The following is an 18,863-nucleotide window of genomic DNA, read 5'->3' as shown; positions in this document are numbered from 1 at the left end:
GATCATGTTCAAAGCACTATTTTGTGGAAAACAGGGCAGCGGGTAGGAGTAACTATGTTTTATGGCTGAATAACAGAAGAATGGTGTCACGAGATGATGGTGGGTTCGTCGTCATCACAAAGATTTAACATAGAATGGCACCTCGAAGTGGGCAAAATGGGCTTAGCTTGTGATTTGCCGTAGGCCCAACAAAGAGCGGGTTTTAACAAAAGCCTGATATGAAGAAACTGAAGCACGTCAACAGTGTGGAACTCAATAGTGAACACAAGCGCTGGGGCCACAGACAAAATTACGTTCTTACATTGATAAATTGGACTCTAAACCAGCCTTTAGCACCGAGGCCGAGTAAAAGTAAAACACAAACCTTCTTATAACGACATCATTTGATGAAAGAGAGGACAGAAAGGATAAAACTACATTGTCAATTGCACACAGGCAAATCTCTGAAAGAACAGGCGCGATACTTGAACAAATACAGATACCACTTTTTTTTGGGTGTACAATTGCACATCAATACTTATGGCAGTTGATTTCAGATAATGTTCTAGTAAGCGCAAAAATTCAATGACAGATATAGTACCAACTTTTGACTGAAAGCGCACCAAATTATCTTCAAGAAATCAGCGTACTCTACTCAACAACATATTCTCTTGCAGTGAATAGTAGATATCGTTCATGTCCAAGGAGAAGGCAAAACATTTTTTTCCGTGAAACAATTGTAAATCCGAAATAAGTTGTTCAGAATTTTTCAAGTTTAACGCCACTAGGGACAAATACAGAAGAAAATCCCTTCTGCAAAAATGTCAAGACAATTTTTTGCCAGGTTTCGTTGTCATTGATGAGTGATAAGAATTCTAAGTGGCATGTCCACCTTGTGATCTTTGAGTAGGAACTTTACCATGATGGTTCCACAAGATGCAGGGCGTACGCTGTTACATAGGCCAGGAAGATCATTGTCAAGAAGAATAGAGCAAATCAGTCTGTTTATCTTGTCTAAAGCGTGATTATACGGTTTCAAAACGTTTCCAACAGCTGTCGATCTCTTAGAGGCAAAAACACTTTCAGGTAGAACAGCGAACTTTGCGGACTTGTCAGTTTGCAACAGACACAAGTTCTTCTCAGACAATTCATTACGAACTACCTGAACAGGAGAGAGGTTACGGTTTAAGGGACATTTACTGGAATCCAAAGTGTGCGAAATGTGGTGTACTGCCTAAGTAATGAAAGACGACGAAGAGAAGGGATCAGTTATGACAGACCAGATCTTATAAATGCAAGCAGCTACATCTAAATGGGAAGGGGTCAAATTTAAACAAAACTTAGGGCCCTTTATAGAAGATCACAGTTGTGCGAGCAGACACATGAGCACAGGTAGGGTTTACAAAGCAAGAAGGCAGCGCTTGTTTTGGATTTGGCTGATGTACAAGGGCACGGAGCGAAGATCTCAAAGCAGCAGCGAGAATTCAAAGCGAGAATTAGCCGAGGCAGGCTACAAGCATGGACAACATAGACACGTAAGTCTCCAACTGGCGACATGTTGTGTATACGACGTAAACAACGAGAATTAGCCGAGGGAAGCTACTAACATGAACGACACAAACACATAAGCCTCCAATCGGCTCACTGGTTCAAAGCAGTGGCAGGTGCGTGTGCAGGGCACGAACACCAGGGTTACCATCTGTCCGGATTTGACCATAACAGTTCAGAAGTTTGAGGCTTGGGTTCGGTTTTCCCAGAGAAGGTGTAATCCGGACATAAAATGTTCAGAAATTGGCCAAGTCGGAGTAAAAACCTTACGACTTGGGTTTTTCGTTTGCGTCATCATCGCCTAAGATTGAGCGATACCTAAAATGAGCAATCAAAGCTACGTTGAGCCACACTAAGGTACTGCGTCTCACGTATTACAACCCTCTATACCCACCGCTCAAGAATCTGATATGGTCCTTCACAATCCACTTTATCCAAGACAAGGCAAAGAATGGAGGGAGGTATGGCAGGCCCCAACAGTAACAGCTCCCCATAGAATCCATAGTTTGAGATAGTTCACACAGAACTGGGCACAATGCAAATGAAATTGCTGGAGCAAAAAAAATGTGACGTTATGCATTCCATCCGGCCAATCAGGGGCCTTCCTGCTTGTCTCGCATTCTCGCATGTCCTGGGTACCATCGAATTCTACTGATTTTCCGATAGAATGCCCAGTTAGTCGTAGTCTGAAATAATTAACTAAAGCAGCTTTTCGTTAAAAAAGATATTTCATACATCGTATGTACTCCACATGCCAAGATGCATATGTATACATCGTATGTATTCTATGTTCTACTGTTGTACAAACTGTTGCAAAACACAAGCTGGTTTTACACTTTTGAGACTCCGGTTTGCCCACTCATAGAATCAACTATTTGAAGGGCAGTTGCAAGCTTGCTTTTGCTACTAGGCATTTCGCCATTCCTCCAATGCTGTCACAGGGTCCTATACCGGGGAAAGTTGCAAAAAAGCGTCGTTTCAGAAACGTTGTAAGTGAAATCAGGTCAATGAGGTCAAGTCAGAAAGTGCACCCCTGGTGCACCTTCGATGTGGTGCCGCAGTGTGTGACGGTCGCGCGTGCTGTCTTCACCGGACCCCAAAGTTAAAAAATTATTTTCTGCACTATACAGAAATATACTTTTTAAAAACTTGTTCCTTGTGTTCCTTGGGCGTGATACTTTCTTCCAGCTTTCACTGTATTTCTTCCTGTGCTTCACCATTTTTGTTATTTACAGTTAAAGTTGCCGTATTTTCACCAGAGTCACATCTTCGCATATTTTTTTCTCCTATTATTGTGTTTAATCTCTCAGTGAAACTTTTTTGGCTTTAGTACCCATTCGTATTTCAACGTTAAAAATAGTTTTGTCTCTTTACTTCTAGCGATGTAGCCCAGAAAAGATTTTAAATATTGCTTCTAGAAACATGTTTCACACCGCCTTTAGGATACATGTGGCGAGTAGCCAGAATATTTGCGACCCTCAGATAGGTAGATGAACACTTCTTCCTTACCGCGGCACGAAAACAGTTGCGGTATCTCCATAATTTTGGTGGAGCCATGCGTAGACTGCAGGGGTGGTCAGAGGCTAACCCCGTAACGTTAAAGAGATACTTAGGGACAGCTATTTTGCGATGGCAGCTAAAACCTTTGTTTTAGTGGCTTTCTCCAAGTAATAAATTCGTATGGATTTTTATAACAAAATCGACAAGGGTCGAGCGTCGCCTCTGGGACGTTTGGCATGGAATGACCTAGTGCCTCGCATTTTCCAGTGCTTGTATCGACGGCTCAATTGGCACTTTGCCAAGTTAGTTTTCTGGGGGTGGGGTTATCCTGGAAGTGATTATATAATGATGCAAATCCAAAGGGGGGGTGTTAAAAAACTGGTTTTACCCTAAAACACAATGCCTTACTTTTTATACAGTCCTGCTCAAAGAGACTCTTATAGTAAGACTTTCTAACACCTATCTGCCTCCCATGAACAAATGTTAGCACAGCTGCACCCATATAAGCTGAGAGAAAGTACATGTAGTGCATGAGTCTAACGAGGTCAAGTGTGGACCAACAAGTTCAGCGGAGGGTGCACGTTTCGTATTTTTTTAGTCCATTCATTTTTGCGGGAGTCTCACATATACCACATTGTTGTAGTGACACAGAGCTTGTACATACGTAATTAGCTTTTACTTAACCATTTCGTCAACCACTCAGTATGAGTGTCACTGACACAGGCACAACTGGAAGCTTTCTTCAGTTTTTACTGGCATCTTTCTTTAGTGTAACGGTGCGATTGAAGACAATCTGGAAGGATACAAAACTGCGGTATTATCACCTGACAGCACCAAATGATGACAAGAAATTCAGTAACTAGTGCAACGTCATGACTAGAGCACAGATTTTCATGCAAATGCATGTTTTTTTTTCTCGATATGGTCTTGTATGTGGACGATGAAAAAAAAAAAAACACTTTTGGTCTTGTTTTGTGACTGATCAGAATGGTTTTATGGTGCACATAAATGCATTTTGCACATTGTGGCATATTTCTAGAGGCGTGCAAAAATTCGAAATTTCGAATACGAATTGAATATTGGCGGCATTCGATTCGTATTGAGTCATTCTTGCTCCGCTTCGCACTTTGCACTTCACTTTGAATTTCTGCTTCGCACTGTTCTCCCACCAGACGGCATCAAACATGTTCGCCGGACGCGAAACCTTTCTTCATTTTGGGGCTTCCTGTGAAATCGAGCTATTCGTTCGATTTCGAAAATTCCACCGTGCTCGTGCCAGACCACCTCTCAGCAAATTGTCATGTACCTTTGACAAAAATTACTGGGAGAGAACGACGCCAGAAACAAAGCCCAGTGCGACAAAGTTCAACATTTTTTTATTATATCATCAACGCGGCACCCGTGCACAATTATTTTTGATTGGGTCCGCATCATATAGACGTTTAACAGAAAAAAAGATCAGTGCCATAGCTCCAAGTACTCTTTCTGAAAAAAAAAAAAGAAAAAGAATCACAAAGTTCGGATGTTCGGGTTAAAAAATAAACTGCCAGTCGTCCTAGGATGTCCATCTTGGGACCAAAACGTAGTGCAATGATTATATTTTTCAACCTTATAATATCTCAAGGCGTTTTTTGTTATTGCTGCGTAATGATTTTTTTAAAAATCCGGTACCGACAGCTAAAGTGCGGACTCCATAACAAGCGACAAAATCGATGGCGGTGCCACCACGGGAGTAACAAAAAAGCTCTGTCTCGGCTACAAAATCTTGTATCTACTCCCCGTAGATATCTGTCGCTTGTCGCCAGAGACTGTTGTCCGGCGCGTGCCCAAATCTGCTAGATTTGGCCGTATGTAACTGAAGTGAATGATAAAGGATAGAGATGTGGAGGCCACGGCATAGCGTGGTTGGCAAGTCAACTTTATTAAAACGAAATTTCGATATGTAGGTGAGAAGCAAGCGAACTTTCAAAAGTAAAAGAGGCAGAACGAGGAAAAAAACAAACAAACAAAAAGACGAAAGCGCGGGAACCGCAGAGCCACCAAAAGACGTCCCCGTAAAATGCATGTGCACATAATTTGGCGCTATTAATTGATGACTCCATTTGGTTGTGTAGTGTATATAAACTAAAATGACTTTTTTTTTTCCTTTTTTTAAGATTTTTTTCCTGAAATGTTCTTTCACATCTCGTTTTTGTTGGCCCTCAAGTGGGTCGGGAAACAGCAGCACTAGCACCCGCGACAGCGACAAAATCCGTAGCATGTCACTTGTCACTTCTTATGGGGTCCGCGCTTTACAGCCCCGACAGAGTCCGTGCGGGCTCCAGCCAACTTTCCCACACAACACTCTGCTTTCGCAGCATTTTCGGCGTGGTCGTGGAACATTGCTGGTTTAATGGTGTATATAGGTTTCAAAATATAAAAGGTTTTAATATAGCGGGTACAAATATACAACATGAAGGCACCAGGTACGGGAAAGGGAACGCCGCTTTGTTGTCTCTGAAGCGAATATGACGCCTGATATCTGGTGCATTCAACGGTTAAGGCTGATTTAGAGTCCAACGTAGTCTTCGTCCGTCGCCACCCGCGTTCCGCTACGACAGCTAGCGTTCGCTAGGTCATGCTTCCTCATCCTCACGACCAGACCGCTTGACCCTCACTCCAGCGCCGGCTTCTTTGTTTCACATGTTTGCCACAGGAGCACTGATGGCGCTACAAACATTCCCTACTTCAGTGGGGTTGTAGTGCTTACGCGGTAGTTTTCTTATGGACTTCATCGCATTTGCGTCAGCTGTTTGTGCCCTTTTTTCGCCAAACATATCATAATCTTTATGTACCAAGCATGGGCGTACTGAGAGGGGGGCAAGGGGGTCGTAATGATTATTCTCAGATGTCATGATACAAACCTCTGAACACCCACACAGTGCGCAACGTCCATTAGTGACACATTAGTTAACATTAGTAAACATGTGTTTAATAATAATGGCAGTTGAATGGACAAACTCTGTTCACCGCAAGTTCTTCAAGCTCTTGGGTACGCCCATGTGGCATCTCTCCTAGTATGATAGTCATTTTGTTCTGGCATAAGACCAACAGAAGACAGGAATTGACCGTTATTATTTAAGGTAGATGTCCTGTACGTACACAAGCATTTACATTTAAGAAATTCGCTTGCTGGTAATATTTGGTACTGTTGAAAAAGTCCCTTGTTTGTTGAGGACGGTGTGGTATCAAATCAAGGCTTAAACGCTTCTCGCCAGCGTATTGCAAGAAAGGTAATAAGCTTGTATGATAAAGCCAATTTCGAAGCCATCAATCAGGAGCTAAACAACTCAATTTCTTCTTTCATAACCAACAGCGCTCTACACTCAGTCGAAGAAAACTGGACGCTCTTTAAAACAACGCTACTTAATCTTGCCGACGCCCACATACCCAAGATATCTATTCCTTCTTGTTCCTCTGCACCATGGTTCACCCATACGCTAAAACCATTGTCCAACAAGAAGAAACGATTATTTAGACATGCTAAGCGTTCAGGCACCGATAGCACCTGGTGCAGATATCGTTCATGCTTATCACAGTACAAGCGATCGCTGAGGTTAGCGAAGCACAAATACTTTCAGATTGACCTTCTTTCTATCCTCCGTACTAACCCCCGTAAGTTTTGGAATACAATCAACCCGCGCTACAGTTCGGACATCCAACTTACTAGCGAGAACGGCCTGGTGGTTGAACCATCTGAATGTTGCAACGTTTTTAATCGTACCTTCGCCAGCGTCTTCACGATCGAAGAACCCTTGGCCTTTCCCTTACCTCCACCATCTCCATACCCTCCCATGGAACCTTTAGTCATTACGGTACCCGGTATTATTAAAATAATTGACTCTTTAAAGCTCACGTCCTCAGCAGGCTTTGACAGTATTGGTGCTAAACTACTGAAAGGCACTAAAGAGACTTCCGCCATCTACCTATCAGTCATCTTTTCACAATCCATCAGCACAGGTCAGGTACCATTAGACTGGCGATTAGGCAAAGTCACCCCCGTTCACAAGAAAGGCAATAAGTGCTCCCCAGATAACTATCGACCTATTTCACTTACAAGTGTGCCATGCAAGATCTTAGAACACATAATCTACTCTCACATCATCAATCACTTAGACAGCCTAAACGTAATTTATCAGCACCAACATGGTTTCCGTAAGGGTCATTCATGCGAATCACAACTTACGCAGTTTGTACATGACCTACATGATAACCTTGACAAAGGCTATCAGACTGACGCTATCTTTTTAGATTTTTCTCGCGCCTTCGACTGTGTTCCTCACAATCGGCTGCTACTAAAACTCCAATACATGTCCACTGACCCGTCCATCCTAACCTGGATCTCCAAATTTCTCACTACGCGCTCACAGTCAGTCGCAGCTAATAACCACACTTCCGGGTTCGTCAACGTTGCGTCAGGCATTCCGCAAGGCACTGTTCTTGGTCCACTACTCTTCATGATCTACATTAACGACCTCCCGTCTCACATCACTTCAATTATAAGGTTGTTTGCTGACGATTGTGTAGTTTATAGACGCATAACCACTACTAATGACCTCACTAACCTCCAACAAGATCTTTTAATAATACATCAGTGGTGTAAGAAATGGCTTATGCCACTAAACATAGATAAATACTGTCACGTCCCATTTTGCAGGAACAAACCGAAATTTCCTCATACGTACCGATTAGACACTGCTATAATCCCCTCTAATACATCTTACAAATACTTAGGCGTCACTTTACAACCTAATCTGTCGTGGAATCTGCATATCGCTAACATTGCTGCCAAAGCTACTCGTACTTTAGGGTACCTGCGACGTAACCTCCATATAGCTTCAGTTGACATCAAGCGCCCTTTCCTATCTAGCCCTTGTCCGCCCCCAGCTGGAATATGCTTCCGCCGTTTGGGATCCTCAACCCCTGTTTTTATCTGACGAGATTGAGAAGATTCAAAACAGGGCTGCACGATTCATTACAAATAACTATCACCGTGGTACTAGCGTCTCTGGACTAAAACAATCCCTTGACCTTCCACCACTTCGTCGACGAAGGGCCATAGCCAGCCTCTGTCTTTTCCACAAGATGTTCCATTCTCCTCTCGCTGTACGACCATACATTGTCCCAGCTCATTTCATTTCTTCTCGCATTGATCATCAATACAAAGTGACAAGTTTCGCCTGTAAAACATCAAGGCTCACCGGCTCATTCTTCCCGCGCACCTCAGTTGCTTGGAATAACCTCTTACACGACATAGTGTCCCTCGTTTCACCCACTCGCTTCCACGACGCTCTAGATCAGGCCATCTCATAATCATTCGAAACAGGGTTTTGCTTTTCCACCTTTTCGACCATCCTTGTTAATTGTTGAATTGTTAGTTAATCCACGACTACTAACGTCATTATGCCGTATTTATGTCACCATGTATTTGTTATAACATGTATTCTTCTTTCATTGTTTTATTATCGTTGTATTGCTGCCTCACCTACTCACCCATGTAATGCCCTTTTAGGGCCTTTGGGTTATGAATAAATGAAATGAAATGAAATGAAAAGTATCTTGTACTGCTACGAGATGCGTTCGCGTTCCGCACTGCGCATGCTTACGGGCTGTATCATCGCACGTGAAAACAAGATAAACAGCGTTTCTGTAAACTTTGTCCCTACCAAGCCAGTACAGGAGTCGATATTGTACATTACAAATCAATATAGACTCCAAAAGACATACACAAGTCAATACGAACACGCTGTCGGCACACATCCCAATGCGGCGGCCCGCTGTTTTAGGAAATGTGGGCAGAGCGCCAAGCGCGAGTTTCACCGGTGAGAGGAGGAAAGGGCAAGGAGGCCCCGTGGTCAGCCGTTCCATAGGGATTTCGGAAAGTGGTCTGGTCGCTCTCTTATTAAGTAGGCTGTGCTCATCCTACCGGGATCACAGTCTGACGCGATTTGGTGCAGCGCAACAAAAATACTCATACATTTCGTAGTGGGGAATCAGTCATATCTGGCAACTGTACACGCGCGTTGGAATCCGATTAAAGATAATCCGTGTTCCTATCGTTGGTACTGTTATGTTTATACTAGTGTAATAAGGTTGGTACCCTCAAACATAGACACTGAATTGAAGAAGAAAGTCACATGTCTTCTATCCGTCGCGTGTTATATAGACACAGATGCTCCTTAACAGCTTCAATCAAAAGCTCAATAGGCGATGCCATGTTGGGAAATGCGAGTCGGCCACAGCTCGCTGGCCACCGCCAGATGTAGAGCATTGCTCTACGCCTCCGGTGGCGGGTGACGTATCGCACGTCGCCGAGTGTCGTCGAGCTATGAACCGCCAGTGAGGCGGTGGCTCCCGATGCGTGGTGGTGCGCTGTGCATCATTACGCCCTGCTCCGTCGGACTCTAAACCAGCCTTTAGCGCAGAGGCCGAGTAAAAGTAAAACAAAGCAGAGAGGAGACCCTTGTGGCCGACAAGGATGCCTCACGTTTTTGTTATTTGCAACCAAAAAGCAAGTTGGGGAAGGAAAGCACCAAGAAAGTGGAATAGTCTACGTGGGGCTAATTAGATTATAAATGTGTGGGAAACCTAAGTGAAGTAATCCCAAAACGGTAGCGGAGAAGGCTGTTTATTGTGTGGCCGTCAGAGCCAGACTGATTAGTCTCATGGCGGCCAAAACCGTCGAAGAATTTCAAAGCTCGCGCCTTGCGATGTGCTGCTGGTGGCGCATCAACTTCGTCTTCTGCTGCGTGTCGCTACAGGGCCCCCCTGCTGGAAACGACGAAGAGCGGTCGGCGGGTGCGAGAGGTCCGTCCTTGGAAGCGGCGGCGGTGCGGGGAATGTTGGCGGCGGGTTGTACGATCAGCAGAAAGAGCGTCGATGCACTCGCGGAGGTGGGAAATGTCGGCTGACAAGGAATCAAGGCGCGCGTGCACGGGGTCGTGGCGAGAACGGTCAGCATCGCACCGGGATTCCAAAGGGTCGGATGAGGGCTGGGAGAGTGACGCGATGCCTGGGCCGACCACTTCCATGATTTTGTCGGCTTGCTGAGCAAGATCGTGAATGGGGAGACTTGACGCTGCGGCCAGAATCATCTGGGCTTGCGGGGGAAGGCGTTGCAAAAACAGCTCCCGCAGCAAATGGGCGTCGAATGTCGGGGCACGATCGCCGAGCAAAGACTCCATGGACCGTAGCAGCTGGGACGGTCGGCGGTCACCGAGCTCCTCCGCGTTGAGCAATTGCTGTAGCCGCTTACGCTCAGTGAGAGTAGTACGATCTAGGATGGCAGTCTTCAGGTTGGTGAACGGATTCTCGTGCGGCGGGGCTTGGAGCACGTCGGCAACCTCAATAGCAATTTCTGGCGGTAGCGCTGCAACAATGTGCCGGTACTTGGTGAGCTCTGAGGAAACGCCGGAGAGCTGAAATTGCGTCTCAGCTTGGATGAACCATATGCTGGGGTTCTTGTGCCAGAAGGGAGGCAAACGGACAGCGACGTAGCTCATCGTGGTAGGGTGCTGGCCAGATGCGGTGCTGGCCCCTGCGTCACCAAGCATGTTGAGGCTGACGGCGGCAGTTCGTTGTCCGGGTCACCAGTGTGGGAAACCAGCGATTACCACCCCATTCGGCCTTTTCGAATTCCAAAGGATGCCTTTCGGATTACGCAACGCGGCGCAGACGTTTCAGCGATTTATCGATTCCGTCACAAGAGGCCTTCCTTTCGTCTTTGCTTATATTGACGACATTCTTGTCGCAAGCTCGACCCTCGAGGAGCACGCAGACCATCTCCGTCAACTCTTCACTCGCCTGGACGCCCATGGCATTGTCGTAAACATTCAGAAGTGCGAGTTTGGCGTTGAGTCAACTGAATTCCTCGGCCACCTGGTCTCTCGCACCGGAATCGCCCCTCTAGCCAACAAGGTCGCCGCCATTAACAGTTATCCCCAGCCCCAATCCATCCGGCAGCTGCGCAGGTTTCTCGGCCTGGTGAATTTCTACCGGCGATTCATTCCGCATTGTGCCACCATCCTCCGTCCCCTGGAATCGCTCCTCAGCCAGCGGGAGACCCGCGCCAACCCTCTTCCTTGGAACGCAGAGGCGCAGGCTGCATTTTCCCAAATCAAGACCGCCCTTTCTGCGCAGACGCTGCTTTTCCATCCCAAACATGGCGCTCCAACTACGCTTATGGTAGACGCGTCTGTCGAAGCGGTTGGGGCAGCTCTGCAACAGGAGCTCAGCGGTGTCTGGAACCCAATCTCCTTCTTCAGCAAGGCTCTCAAGCCCACTGAGCAGAAATACAGTACATTCGGACGCGAGCTGTTAGCCGCCTATCTTGCAGTCCGGCACTTTCGACACTTCCTGGAAGGCCGCAACTTCACTATCCTGACGGATCACAAACCGCTCATCTACGCTTTCCGGTCGGCCAGTAGCCGTTATTCTCCCCGCGAGATTCGGCATCTGTCTTTCCTGGCAGAGTTCTGCACAGATATACAGTATGTGCCCGGTTGCAAGAACGGCCCCGCAGATGCCCTCAGCCGCATCGCTCCCCTGTCTGCCCCGTCAACATCCATTTCTCCCGAAGCTCTAGCTGTCGCGCAGAATGCAGACAAAGAACTTCCTCTGCTCCGCACCAACCATTCAACCTCTCTCCAGTTTGAAGATTTTCCCCTGCCAGGCACGGGTTTAAGCCTCTGCTGCGACACTTCTACCGGCCGTTCCAGACCGTTCGTCCCATCAGAGCTCCGCCGCGCAGTTTTTGCCGCCCTTCACGACCTCTCTCATCCTGGCGCCAGAGCGTCTCAGAAGCTCATAGCGGAACGTTATGTCTGTCCTTCAATGAACGCAGACATCCGTTTATGGGTCCGAGCCTGCCTTCCATGCCAGCGATGCAAAATACAGCGGCACACCATCACGTTCGGGTCACCAGTGTGGGAAACCTAAGTGAAGTAATCCCAAAACGGTAGCGGAGAAGGCTGTTTATTGTGTGGCCGTCAGAGCCAGACTGATTAGTCTCATGGCGGCCAAAACCGTCGAAGAATTTCAAAGCTCGCGCCTTGCGATGTGCTGCTGGTGGCGCATCAACTTCGTCTTCTGCTGCGTGTCGCTACAAATGCAAGGGGCGATAACTATGGACGGATTACTAATGCAACCTGGGGTGTGAGTGATAAAAGCGGTTTCCAAGAGTGTGCGAGAAGTATCATCTTTGAAATGCAATAGAGCTTTAGCCTCATTAAAGAGAGGAAGGCAATCAGAACAGTGGTCTCAATGTTGGGATGGTTCGGAGGTTGGTGAATTATTGGAAACATTGTTGTTGTGCTCTCTTAAGCGCTCATTAATACATCTTTTATTTTGGCCAGTGTAGAAGGCTCCACATTTTAAGGGAATTGAGTACACAAAACTTTTGGAGCAATTCACAAAAAGTGATTTGTGGTTTAGGGTGCAACCGTGTTCAGTAGAGGGGCGTATAAACAGTTAGATTTGAGAGTTTGTTAGGTATCGTGTATGCCACACGTACACAGTAAGCAGCAGCCAGTTTTCCTAGTGAGTGGGAAATACCATGGAAAAGAGGAATGATGCCAGGACGGCGGTTGGTAGGGTTTCTTATCGCGCGATCGTATAGAATAAGGAGGTCCACCAAGCATTTTCTGATTGAATCTGTTTTGTAGCCCGCATGTAGAGACGCGAGAGCTGCCAATGTATGGCGATAGAAATGCTGTGAACACACAAGTTTTTTATAGCAGCGGAGGAAACCTATTTCATAATTGCGTTTTTGAGATTTGGGGTGACAACTCTGGCGATGGAGGAGAGGTTTTTGGTTTAGCAGTCCATATTCTCAACAGAGTCCTGACTTAAAAAAGCATGTTCTGTCTAGGAATCTTAAGAGGCTAGTAGAAGAGGTCTCTGTAGTGAAAAATAACTTAGCTGAGCATTTTTCAGCACATTTGACAACCTTCTCGAGATCGGAGGTATTTGACGCAAATACAATTATGTCATCAATATAACCACAGAAGTGTTTTTCCAGTCAAGTATACACCAGCTCACTTGTATTTTACTTATCAACATGACGCAGGCACGTTTGCTAAAGCAGCAAAAACAGTAGGCCACCGCGGGACAAAACACAAGTCTCAAGGACGAGTGGCGTCTTGCAAATACAATGGCTTTCAGAAGCAATAGTAGTCAGACACCCCCTCACTGAACGTTTTTTTTAAAACTGGGTTTCAGCGTCTGGCGCTTCCTGACGCACACCGTGACTTCTTATGATGATTTATTACTGCCCCTTTTCTTTTTCGTGTTTGCCTCTACTGCTGTTCGCGTGCTGTGGGCATCTCGAAATTTGCCCAATATTGGCGACTGGCATTTTTCAACAATCCAAAATGCACATTCTCGTGAGACATGGCTCGCCTGTGGTGGACAAACATGCCAAAAAATGCCAAAAGCAGAGTGTTGTGTGGGAAAATTGGCTCAAGGCTGTGCGGACTCCATCGGGGCTGTGAGCTGCCGGTATCAGATTTTAAAAAATCGTTACGCAGCAATAACAAAGACATCCCTAGAGATATCTGAATGTTGAAAAATAGTCATTGCGCTACGTTTCGGTCCCATGATGGACATCCTATGGCAACCGGCAGTTTGTTATTTTTTAACCCGAACATCCGCCTTTCACCAAGACACTGCAACTTTGTGATTTTTTTCAGAAAAACTAGTTGGAGCAAGAGCTCTGATCTTTTTTTCTGTTATGTCTATGTGATGTGGACCAAATCAAAAATAATTGTGCACAGGTGCCGCGTTGATGATATAATAAAAAAAATGTTGAACTTTGTCGCACTGGGCTTTGTTTCTGGCGTCGTTCTCTCCCAGTGATTTTTGTCAAAGGTACATGACAATTTGCTGAGAGGTGGACTGGTCCCTTCTCAGCACGAGCACGGTGGAATTTTCGGAATCGAACGTAGTTCATACGCGGGAAGCCCTGGAATGAAGAAAGGTTTTGCGTTGGCGCTGCCTGGTGGGAGAACGGGGCGAAGCGGAAGTTAAATATTTTGCTAATGTACTATTCAACTGAAGGGGAACATCACAAAAAATTACTATTGCGATCTGAGATGGTCGAGCCACCGACATAGGACGTTTGAGCCCCAATGACACTATTTGAAAATTCGACATTCAAAAGTTTTCGAATATTTGTAAAAGTTTTTTTTTTAAGTGCCATAGCAGCTTACTACAGATTAAGCTATTGTGGGCTGTGCGCTGGGATTTGTGTGTTGCGGTAACAGCGATGAAAATGAATAGAACAGCCACAACGAATGCGCCTCTACACGTTCGGTATCCAAAACCGAAACTAGCACACAGTTGTGTGCAACCGCCATTAAGTCAGCCCCAGCCAAATGCAAAACCGCGGTATGCTTCATGGATTGAATTCTGTGTTAGTGCCACAAAGCAACTGTGGCTATGAGCTGCGCACAGATGTGGACAGATGGAGAGGGGACAGCAGGAAGAAGTGGAGGGGTACGCTTCATGCATCGTCAGCACAGTCGCGGCTTTAGTGGATTGCCAATGAACACTGAACATGAGGCCTACGGTTCGGTTCAATATCGAAATTTTGTTGGCATCGAGCTGAACACCGCACCGTGCCGCACTGCATGCACAGCCAAAACCCATGTCTGGAGCGCGTTTTTTTTTGTTCCGGTTTTTGGTAGTCCGCGATATACAATGGAATCATGGTCACGTGTGATGACGGCGATAATCGAGGAGTGGAACGTGACAATATTTTTGATACAGTTTCTCCAGCTCCGGTGCTCTGCGACTGCGTGTTAAAAGTGCCAACTAGGACGACAATAACGCTGCGAAGTCGTTTGAAACTGCACTGCATGTAACTGTTGTTACAGGTGATACCAAGACGCATATGCCGTTCAGTCCGACCTGCATGGAGCGATTTTGCTCGCGACAAAATTTCAAGGCGTGCGCGCAGATTTTCGCCATGAAATGAAAGAAGCGCCGAACATGAACGTCGCGGAAACAATCCCTCGTGATAAGCACAGCCATACGACATTGTTGAGGATCGCTGTTTTACTGCGCTAATGAGTGAGAACGTTCCAAACTATGCATTACCGTCAGGAACGATTGTCACACATGTGAGAGCACAGTGGAACCGTGCGGTTTCTCGTCCACACAAATGCGGAAGGCGTTGTCAGTGCAAGAGGAGAGCATGCACTTGCTACTTTCGTTTTCCTTCTGAGAGGTGCTCATCAGTAAACCATCCTACATTCTGAACATTTCGTTGCCCTTTACTTTCATTCTGTCTGTTTCACAAGCACTTACAATGGCAACACAGGTGTTCACTGCCCATGAAAGATGGGCCGTACTTCACCTTCGCCATAGACGGGCGGCATTCGCATTTTAATCGGTGTGATGCAGTGCCGAATGCAAAGCCATGACGAAACAATCCAGAACAAGGGCAACCGAAACATACGTGTATGTTTGCGTTTTTCAAGTTGTCCATGCTTAGGCTTGTTTCGTCATGGGTTCCGTCCACCAGCTAGTCTGCGTGTAGGATATTTTATTAATCACAAATGCAAAGCCTTCAGCTCCATGATTAATATCCGTGGCACAAGTATTTTTTGTTATGTGCTGCAGAATGAATGTGGCTTTAGTTTTCCAAGTTATCGCTAATAAAATACTCATTTTTTTTTAAAAATAGGCATTTGGTGCATTGCTTCTGTACCAAAAACAATGAAAAACATTGCATATATTGAGGATTTTTATGGCATATTTAAAAGATATTCGGTACATAGTTGCATGCATATTTCGGGAGTTCTTAGTGCATATTTATCCGCGCTCTAGTCATGACAAAAAACTGATACAGAGAATTATTACGAGGATCTTTGAAAAAAAAAAGGACACTTTCATAGCAAATATACTGAGGACTTTTAGAGAGCATTTCCACACCTTTTGAGGAGAAGTGTCTTGGTCGACGCAAAAGTAACCCAAGCGCTCAAACTGGAACTTGTCTAACACATTAATGCCAGCCATTGACTTGTCTACCATAGCATTTGGACAACACACCATGGCATCCTGCAAGGACAAAAAATACCAGTTACTATTTGGAGATGTGTGGCAAGCTGTGCCAGTACATGATGACACAAAATCTATCACTATTTATCTAAGTGTATAGTTGCACTGGGAAAAGCTTTTTGTTTAGACCTGTAGGTGCATGTGCAACAGGTCTATAGGTTTCAGTCTGCCAGCCATTTGATGATTCACATTGTTCAAGGGAAGCTGTGTAGCTGCTTCTTGCCTCACATCAACTATTTTATGCAATAATAGCAGGACACCTTGTTGATAATGAAATGGTTGGCACTGCAGAGATGAGCCATTTCCAGCCATGAATGACAGTCAACATTTTCCCACAGTGCATGCTTGAAATCTCAACATCGCTGGACTCGAACCCCACGTGTCTGAACACGTCAGTGTCCACCTTCTATTGCCCGGATGACTAACTTATAAGCAAGGGACATGCAGAGAAGTATGCAGTTTCATTAAAGTGACAGTTCAGATTAGGGAAGTGTAATGGGCATATTTTTGTTACAGTTTCTATTTTCATTACTGGAATATCGTTGCGTCCATTTTCAGTTTGATACCAGCCTTTCGATTTTGTTTCTGTAACTGTTTCCGGTAATGAAACGGCTATTATGGTGCTGCAAGTAGACAATCATCTGGGCTTTGTCAGCAAGTTAAGCAAATTATTTTCATCCCCATGCTCTTTTTTATTCCTTTTTCCCCATGTAGCAGCGATGAATACCATATATGTGGTGTTACTGCAGTGGGTCGTCATCATCTGGGATGCCTTCCTTATTTAAGGGAACATCAAAATGTATTTCCAACGCGAACATCAAACTCATTTTCGCCGTTCAGTCTCCTCTACCAACGGCGACGATCATAGGCGGAGGGGGGTAGCAGGGAACTACTCTTTAGCGCTCACAGCGCAAAGTGTACGTGGCCCGCCTGCTGCTATGATAACGAGGGAAGTCAACGCAAATTTGCGATTCTACGGCGTGGTCGTGAATACGCCTGTGACCTCGGCCTCCCACTCTGCGCAGGTGGAGGCGGGCAAAAGTGAACTTGCGAAACTATGAAATGGTAGGAAACCCCGGCCCGCTCCAGAGCTGTCATGCGTTCAGGATTCCACAAGGCTGGGATTGGAAATTATTCAAATAATTGTGAATAAAGCAGTGATGTATTACCATATTTATTCGCATAATTTGCACACTTTTTCTTAACAAAAAGTAAGAAAAGTTGGGGGTGCGCAAATTGCGCCGGAACGTTCATCAAGAAATTCAAACAACGCAAAATTGCAAACCCAGGCGAAAATTTGAGCTGGGAAGTCAACTGGTACCAGGGGCCCTATCCTGGTCAAAGTAATCTACCTCGATTACTTGAAATTTCTTCTGTCATTGGTGCACAATCGAAAAAGGCGTGAATATTAAAAGCGGTTGACACCTTCTATCAACCAATCGCCCCACGTGTTATCTTGGAAAGCGACCCGCCTTATCGGTGTTTCCTCCTGAAAATGCGAAGACCACACCTGTGATCTGCCCGCCCTGCCTTGTTGCTTCGGTTCTTAGGTGTCGGAAACAGAAAACTCTACCGGCGTAAAACTGAATTTCGTGGAAAATGCGTGGAAAAGCACGCTTGTAATTTCCTTTTTTGCTGTTTGTCATTTTTCTTGACGTACAGGTGTGCAAGACGGCAATGTTTGTGTGACACCGTGATTGTACTTGGCATTTATAATTCGGTATGTACCCGTGAGATGGCGCTGAACGCAGGCAACAAAACTGACAAAACGGTAAAAGCGCGAAGGATCATTGCAAAGTGTCGAACGGACAGTGCGGCGCGAGCCGTAAACGCGTTTATGAGAAATCGGTTCGTGCTTTAAATCTTGAGCTTTATTTATGAGCTTTTCTTTATATTCTTCTGTGTGTTCGTGTGCTCGATATGCGAAATGATAATTCGCATTGCAATATGCTTCTTTTGCTCGTGAGCTGTGGGGGTGGTAATGATACCGCAACTGAGCATTGATAGTTTTACTCAAGAAACAGTGAACTTTGATCGATGAGTTGTTTGTGTGCACACTGCTACGTTGCAATAACATTGATTGTACGACGTACGGCTCGGACGACGCTTCGAAAAGCCCGCCGCTTTCACGCATATACGATGCCGCGATCGGCGCAGAGAAACGGTGTTACGCGGTGCTTTTTTCTCATCATTAAACACAAACGAAGAAAGACATGAATTTTTTGTTGTGACGAGCACATACAGACTTTATACAACACAATAAACGGAAATGCACATACGGACCCATCACGAAACCCATCGCCGCTCAAAGTAATCGACCCTCTTTCGCTAGATTACTTTTCAGCTTTGAAACTAATCTTTTACGTCATTGTTACGTCAAAATGACGTAGGGTCACGGTCCGAGATTAGGGCCGAGAGGCTGCGAAGGAAAACTAGGTATAAATTTCAATTGAAACGGGCGGGATTTAAGGGCGGAGTATTCCGTGGCAGCCCCGCCCTACAGCTTATGACGTAAAGTAATCGAGGTCGATTACTTTTGACGAGGATAGGGCCCCAGCTCTTTCCCAGCTCGCACCAACTGTTGGTCAACTGAAACCAACTGGTACCAAACTGGTGACCACTGGAAAGTAAACTGGTACCAGTTCAAGCTGAACTGGTAGCAACTGGGAAGTGAACAGGTACTAGTTCAAGCAGGGCTGGCGGTAACTGGAAAGTGAACTGGTACCAGTTCAAGCTGG

General features: G+C 45.6%; 1 protein-coding gene across 1 annotated transcript in view; it reads right to left on the bottom strand.

Annotated features, from left to right (window-relative positions):
• Window positions 1-3,688: 3,688 nt before the first annotated feature.
• Window positions 3,689-18,863, bottom strand: part of LOC135396421 (glutamine--tRNA ligase-like) — a 32,019-nt gene continuing 16,844 nt past the window's right edge. The window contains exons 15-16 of the mRNA XM_064627384.1: window positions 16,000-16,125; window positions 3,689-3,820 (exon numbers count right to left, since the gene is read on the bottom strand). Coding sequence (XP_064483454.1) covers window positions 3,770-3,820; window positions 16,000-16,125 — 177 coding nt within the window. The 3' untranslated portion in view covers window positions 3,689-3,769. The remainder of the gene's footprint in view (window positions 3,821-15,999; window positions 16,126-18,863) is intronic.

The sequence above is a fragment of the Ornithodoros turicata genome, chromosome 6 (genome assembly GCF_037126465.1).
Source record: "Ornithodoros turicata isolate Travis chromosome 6, ASM3712646v1, whole genome shotgun sequence".
In the NCBI taxonomy this organism is placed as follows: Eukaryota; Metazoa; Arthropoda; class Arachnida; order Ixodida; family Argasidae; genus Ornithodoros; species Ornithodoros turicata.
The sequence above is the reverse complement of the archived record's forward strand: the minus strand, read 5'-3'. Positions and strand labels throughout refer to the sequence as shown.